Below are 7,035 nucleotides of genomic sequence, written 5' to 3'. Positions count from 1 at the left end.
GGGGGGGGCAACTTCACTCAGGTGGTGCAGTGAAGATAATGCAGCTCATGCATGTCTGCTGTGTCACGTCTGCTCGCTCAAGTGATGCTTCACTTTTTCACTTTTCACAATCAAGTTTGCACTTATGACACAGTTTTGTTCACATCTCAAGTTTAAACTGTCTGATTTACACGTTTACACTTTGTGTTTAATGTGACAGGAACAAACTAAATACATGAGTATTTTAAAACACAGTTTAACCCACTTTCATTATTGTAAAAACAGATCGAATCGAAATCAATCGATTTAGAACCGAATGAATCAAAATCAAATTAATTTAGGCGAAAACACCCAGCCCTACTATCAAACATTTTCATTAAGGTTTTACCATCTTCCAACTTCCTTCCTTTTCTCCTTCCTTCCTTCCTTACTTCCTTGCGCCGTAATTTGTTTCCTTCCTGCCTTTCCTGAATCCTAACATACCTCCTTCTTTTCCTCCTTACTTTATTAATTCCTGCTTTTATTGGCCATGTTTCCATCCAAGTGAAATGTTTAACTTAATAGAACTTTTAAAAGTGAGGAAAGAAAGGAAATGCAAATTTGAAGTTTGAAGTGAAGCAAATGACGCAAAGCGTGGGTTTTCTTCATTCATATAACCATCACTCATTGCTGTTATACACAGTAAGTAGAGGCTGTAATCTAGCACTCTAAAGTTTTAATGAATGTGTTGCTTCCAGCCGTGTTTAAGTGTATAACATGTTGGGTAAAAGCTAACTGTCAGCTGATTTAAAAAGTGTTTCCATCTACATATTAATAACCCTTTTTAAAAAAAAGCCAAAAACCACCTTAAGCGAAAATGTAATTTTTTTTTCTTTTTTTTTTTTTCTAACCTTTTCTGATACGATGCATCAAAGAGTGTTTTAGAAGAATCAGATTTCTAAGAAACCTTTGAAGCCATTTCATAGCTTCCTCTCTCCCAGCCTTGCATTCTCTTCCACTAGGGGGCAGTGATGTACAAAGTAAACAAATAAAAAAAAACAGGTCCAATGTTAAAAAAAAAATTGCTTCTTCAACATTTTATCCTCTCATTTCTATCCCCGTTTGTCACCATTATGTTTTGCCTGTAAATTGTTTTTGTTTTCTTACCCGTTTGGTCTGATAGGAGGACCAGAAAAAGATCGACGTCATCGACTGGCTGCTGTTTGACCCAGCCCACCGATCTGAGGCCCTGAAGCAGTCCAACGCCATCATGAGGAGATTTTTGGGTAAGTTTTATCCACCGGGGACTTTCCTGAGCCTTCATTCCTGTCTATGTGGCTAAAAACGACGCCTGGATCTCCACCTCTCAGCTCTGCAGAAACATGATGCAGCGAAGGCGGTTTTCTCCAAAGTTCCAGAGGATTCAATGAGCGAGATTTACTCGCAGTGGAAGGGCGTTGGTCAGACCGCTCCCCTACCTGCAGAGGATGAGAACGCCATCAGAGAGCACCTGTGCATCAGAGCTTACCTGGTCAGTCGGCTTCTTACTTGATGATGTTATGCTCTGTTTTCTGAATTTGCTATAAAAAGTGAAATGATGCAAACCTGTGTGTTGATGGCTCGATAGGAAGCCCACGAGGCGTTCACTGACTGGTTCGGCCACAGCAGCTCAGCACCACAGAAGCCAGCGTTTGCTTCAGAGGCCAAATTCACAGAGAGAGTCGCTAATGAGATGAAAGAGAAGGAATACCAGGTAAACACAGTGACCTGATATCTGATCATTAATTGTTCTCTGAATTAAAAAGGATAAAAACAGAAACAGATTAATGACTTGATTCCCAAAGCATTGTTAGTTGAACACTGAACTTAAAGGTGATTATTTGCTAAAAAGTGACGCATCGCTAAGGTTCAGAAAAATGGATTAAAGCAGGTCAACCTATTTAGAACAAAATTTGACCCAAACTAAAGTCGGATCCTCCAAATTAATCAGAATACCTCAGTTCATAGCAGTGCGACTCATTATGTTTATCATAAATATCAAGAAAATGTTCCATATTTGTTATCAGTCTTTTCAATGCATGACTTCTGCAATGCCGCAAACCCCAAACAACATGGCTACCTAAAAACTGCGATGAGCATCTCGTAATGAATATGCTGCATTTGCTTTTTTTACATCTACATTTAATATTGATTGAATATTAGCTGGGTAGTATACCACAATATATGTTGATATTGCAATACTGCGATATCATATTGTGACCCAAGTATTGCGATACGTAGAAATAAGGTTAGAAAATTACATTAAACCAATAAAAAAAGACATTAAACAGGAATTTCTGACTTCTGAAAAGTATTTTCACTTCTATGGCTTCAATAATTGGCTCCTTTTGCTGGAAATACTGCAGTGGTTCTCAAGCTGAGTGGTGCTCCCCCTACTGGGGCGAGAGGGCAATTGCAGGGGGTGTGATTGAAATCAATTGAATAAAGAACTCATTTAAGGTCCTTTTTTTAAATTATTCCTTCATAGCAAAGTAGAATGTGTTAACAATAAAATAAACAGTTAAACTCAGTTTAATTCCTCTTTAAATATGATATTTTTTCATGTACAGGAGACGGCTTATTCTATTTCAACAATTCATTTACTTATTTTGACTTTTCTTGTTTAACTGCTAAAAGTTTGGTCGTCGGGGGGTGAAAACTTCCACCAAACGTACTATTTATATTTAACCTCAGAAATATGTTCTACTATTTCTCATTATTTCGATTTCTGAGGACCTGGGTTTTGCGTTTTTATCTGATAGCCTTTGATAACATTTTCTAAACTTTACCAAATGTTTCAGCTACTGCATTTACAGTCTGATAAAACACAGAATTACAAGTTAGGTTACAAGTTTTACAAGAAATGCGAATGGAATTAATGTTTGAAGCAATCCCTCCTCTAGAGCGAGAGTTTGCCAACAGTCAAAAAGGATGAGCTATATTTTAACAGAAAAAGACCTCCAGCAGAACCAGAAGACAGATCAATATGAGAGGCCAGATGCATCGACAGAAAAACAACAGAGAAAAACAGGAGATCTCATCTGGAGAGAAAAAATAAGACATACTGTTTAAGATAGCAAAAGCTCCATTAATGGCTCATTCAAGGGAACATAAAACCCAGGACATCAATGAGGGTTTTGGGAGATGTTAATGCAGGGTTTCAGCGGATCATTAAATGATTATTTTTTTTAATTAAGGCTTTAAATTGCATGAAAATTCATTAAATGTGATTATTGTGGAATTTTAAATGCTTTAAAAAAAATAAATAAATTAAAACTATTAAAAATGTCGTCAAATATATCAGATATAACTGGTTCTGCGCGTTTGAACGGAACCGTTTCCAGTTGATCGTAAACCCATATGTTTGGAAAAGAAGCTTTAGGCGGAGAAAAGCTAGAGAATGGGGAGAAAATGCTAATTTCATTAAAAGTGGCTGGAAAACGAGGACATGGATGCAGCGTTAAAAAGCATTAAATTAGAGTTACTCATTCCTGTATAAACCCTGTAATGTTTTAGGTGGTTGTGTAGCTCTGCAGCAGGTTCTGAGGAAAAATGCTAACAGCTGCTTTTATGATTATAAACAGTTGAAGGTTTTAGTCCCAACATGTTTTTTGCAAACTTTGGCAGCAGGATAAAGATTCATCAAGTTATAGCAATTAGCATTTGTGATTAAAAAAGTATTAAATATTACCAAAAAAGCCCATTGAAGTGTCGGATCAAAATTATTTTTTTAAATTTTAGGCCACCATGGCTGCCTGGTCGAGCCGCCTCGATGTCCTGACTGAAGATGTGAAAGAGAGAATCTACAACGTGTTGCTGTTTGTAGATGGAGGATGGATGGTCGACAACAGAGAGGTTCTGTAACATGATGCTTTTTACCCTTTAAGTTTGTTTTTTAATCTGCATGATTTATTTATGGAGCTTTACTTTAACGGTGCAGAGGTAGCTAATACGAGCAACCAAATATTTTTGCAGGAGGCTGAGCCAGACGAAGAGCGAAGCCACCAGATGGCAGCATTGCGCTCTCTGTGTCTTCCTCGTCTGACCTTTCTTCTGCTCAGCGTGCTGCAGAGCTCCTCCCGGCACCAGGAGGCGCTGCGACTCGCTGACATAATCTCATCTGACCAGCATAAACTTTACCAGGTAACAGGAGGCTTAATCCAAATTAGGCAAATCAGTACGACGCATAAGCCAAAGCATAAGACTGTCGGCGGTCGATAAGTGCGGTACAAACAGGGCTGGCAGCACGTAAGGAGGTAGGAAGCATAGGAAGCACAGGCATTTAGCATAGGAAGCATAGGCATTTAGAATAGCGACCTCATGTGTTCCCATATAAATGCAGCCCAGCTTTAGCACAGCAGTCTGGAGCTGCTTTCTTTACCAACTATTGTTTTCTTAATGTGACCCTGAGAAAGGTGAAGGGAGCTTCAGCTTCCTGCCTTTGGCTGCCTGTTGATGTCAGCGCTCCACTCTGGGACAGGGATTGCTGCTCCTTCAAACGAGAAAATTGGTCAAATAAATTGTCTATTTGCAGGTTTTCTCTAAGGAGGAGCTGAGAAGGTTTCTTCAGAAGTTGCGGGAGTCGTCCCTGGCGCTGCTGGATCAAGGACTAGACCCACTGGGCTACGAACTACAGCCGTGATCTTATTGAGATTAAATGCACAGAAATTTAAAACATTGTTTAAATAACTGGTATGTTTATTAGCTGTTTTTGTTTTTTCCTAAATAAAAGCTTTTGTTTCTTGTAGAGTTGTGATTTATTTATTTTTTCTCCTTTGGTTCCTTTAAATGTCTGTTTGTTTCAGAATAGCCTGACTCCCTCTACATCACCGTCTAAAGACTAATAAATGCCTTTAAATTCTAAATCTAGGAAATGATGCTCCTTGCCGTAAAATGTCATGCATAACTGATTGCTGCAAGTTTTGGGAAAGCTCCGTCCAAGTTGATGCAGGACATACACTCAGGGAACATCTATCAATATTAGGCCTTTTTAGATGCTGATTTAATTTGATTATTCTAAAACGATAGAGAGTGAAGTAAGATAGACCTGCTTTTATGCTGTGGACACATCCAGGATTATTTCTGTTTATGTAACTTGATGAGTGGTTAGTTTAAATAAATTGAACAAGCTTTGGTCAGAATCTTCTCCAGACCTACAGTGATAGAAAGTAACTTGATTACTGTACTTAAGTACTTTGTGAGTATATTTACCTTTCTTGAGTTATTTTTTTGGGGTATTTAGAAGTTTTATTCCACTACATTTCTAGGAAGCTGCTCTTTCCTTTTGGCTCAGCTTAACTTATTTAATTCCCTGCTGCCGTTTTTCTTGAAATGCAGTTTCATCACAGCAGATAGCCTTTAGGACTGAATCTGGACGCCACTGTTTTAGAAATTTAATGACATTCCACAAATGGCAGAAACTCAGAGTAGATATTTGTATTGTATACATTTTATTAAGGTGTTGCCATGTGGCCAGATTGTGATGAGTTTTAAGTCAGTTGTGTCTTTGTAGTTATAGATTCAACTTTAAACATCTATTCTATAGTCAAAATGTGAGAATAATAACATCTGGTCTTTTTTTTTCTTTTGTTTTTAAATAGGAAATAATTATCAATATAGCTTTCCATTTTTTAAGGCATTTTTATGCTGAAATTCTTTCCAGGTGGTGTAGAATCTATAGCAGGTGGTTCTATGCATCAACACATCACATGGTTTCTAAAAGTTACAAGTTCTTTATAATTACTCTGACAATTATATGGAAATGTACTGATATAAAAAAGGTACTTCATTTGCAATTTTGAATAAATACTTTTAGAATCAAGTAATTTTGAATACTTAAGTATTTTCAAAAGCGAGTACTTAGATATTTTAACTTGAATAGATTTTTGATGTGTTTTTTACTTGTTAAGTAAGATTTGACTATGAGTATCAATACTTTTACTCAAGTACTATTGTTGAGTACTTCATCCACAGAAAGCTGCAGCATCAACGTCTGGAGCAAACCCCAAAATATAAGTTCCAGGAATTGTTAAATTAAATTAAGAATCACATTTAATACCAATGTTCCTTCTACATTGTGAAAATTCGTCATAGTAATGTAAAATTATTAAAAGGATTAATTTTTTTTTATGTAACTTAAATTATTTTTACTGTTTAAATGAATTAATGTAACCATAGACCCCGGCCACTAGGGGGCACTGAACGAAGGTTAACTTAGACCAACAGGAACTAAAGTAAGCTCGTAATCGTTGGGAAGCTTTTCGTTAATAAGGTAAAAAAAATTAAGTCTTTAATAGCGTCGTGAGGCCTTCGTCTGATCTACAGTTAAGGTGAGTTTAATCGGGACTATTACTGATATATTCCACGTTGTAATTTTAGCAGAATGCTATGTTGTCTGAGAGATAGCATAAGTAGGCCGCACAGCCTCGGAGTATCCTAGCTGAAGCGAGCCGCACTGGAGTGGCGCGACACACTTGCGTTAATGTTTTGATTTTTTTCGAAGTTTAAAGACTTCCTATTTTACTAAAATCAATTGTTTGTGAAATCTTATATAATGTAACCGAAATATCATCTATATTCAGAGTTAAAGTCAAAGATGAGGTTTTAAGTTGTTTGTAACGGCTGTGCTAGCATAACAGCATTTTAAATTCTATTTGTTCGGCTATTCTTTTAGGGAATATACTGAGCAGAGAATATTAATCGTGAATTAAGTTTAGGAAAGAGTGAGACTGTTTGGGCCGGTCCGTTTCAGTGTTTTAGTGGGAGGAGGGAGCGGAACAAGTCCGGGCAAATCTGCCCGCAGCTGTTAGCCTGTAGCTGTTAGCCTGCAGCTAGCTGCTCCTGTTAATCCTTTACAGTCTGAGAAATCCAGACTTATTTTCGTTTATGGAGCTCTAATAATTGTTAATCAACTGTCGGAAATAGTTTTAATAATTATTTCCTTTCCTTAAAAATGACGTAAGAGCATATATATATATATATATATATATATATATATATATATATATATATATATATATATATATATATATATATATA

General features: G+C 36.8%; 2 protein-coding genes across 3 annotated transcripts in view; both read left to right on the top strand.

Annotated features, from left to right (window-relative positions):
• The window catches only part of nup107 (nucleoporin 107kDa), a 20,505-nt gene extending 15,772 nt beyond the window's left edge, over positions 1 to 4,733 (top strand). Inside the window, exons 22-27 of the mRNA XM_015383914.1 lie at positions 1,142 to 1,244; positions 1,329 to 1,489; positions 1,586 to 1,711; positions 3,739 to 3,852; positions 3,973 to 4,140; positions 4,532 to 4,733. Coding sequence (XP_015239400.1) covers positions 1,142 to 1,244; positions 1,329 to 1,489; positions 1,586 to 1,711; positions 3,739 to 3,852; positions 3,973 to 4,140; positions 4,532 to 4,639 — 780 coding nt within the window. The 3' untranslated portion in view covers positions 4,640 to 4,733. The remainder of the gene's footprint in view (positions 1 to 1,141; positions 1,245 to 1,328; positions 1,490 to 1,585; positions 1,712 to 3,738; positions 3,853 to 3,972; positions 4,141 to 4,531) is intronic.
• A 1,454-nt stretch (positions 4,734 to 6,187) lies between these two features.
• mdm2 (MDM2 proto-oncogene, E3 ubiquitin protein ligase) overlaps positions 6,188 to 7,035 on the top strand; it is a 12,772-nt gene continuing 11,924 nt past the window's right edge. For both annotated transcript variants that reach the window (XM_015383912.1, XM_015383911.1), the window contains exon 1: positions 6,188 to 6,326. The gene's annotated coding sequence lies outside the window, so the exon portion shown is untranslated. The remainder of the gene's footprint in view (positions 6,327 to 7,035) is intronic.

Source organism: Cyprinodon variegatus, unplaced genomic scaffold, assembly GCF_000732505.1.
Source record: "Cyprinodon variegatus isolate N-32 unplaced genomic scaffold, C_variegatus-1.0 Scaffold298, whole genome shotgun sequence".
NCBI classification, from domain to species: domain Eukaryota; kingdom Metazoa; phylum Chordata; class Actinopteri; order Cyprinodontiformes; family Cyprinodontidae; genus Cyprinodon; species Cyprinodon variegatus.
Note: the sequence above shows the minus strand (reverse complement) of the source record. Positions and strands in the feature narration are given on the sequence as shown.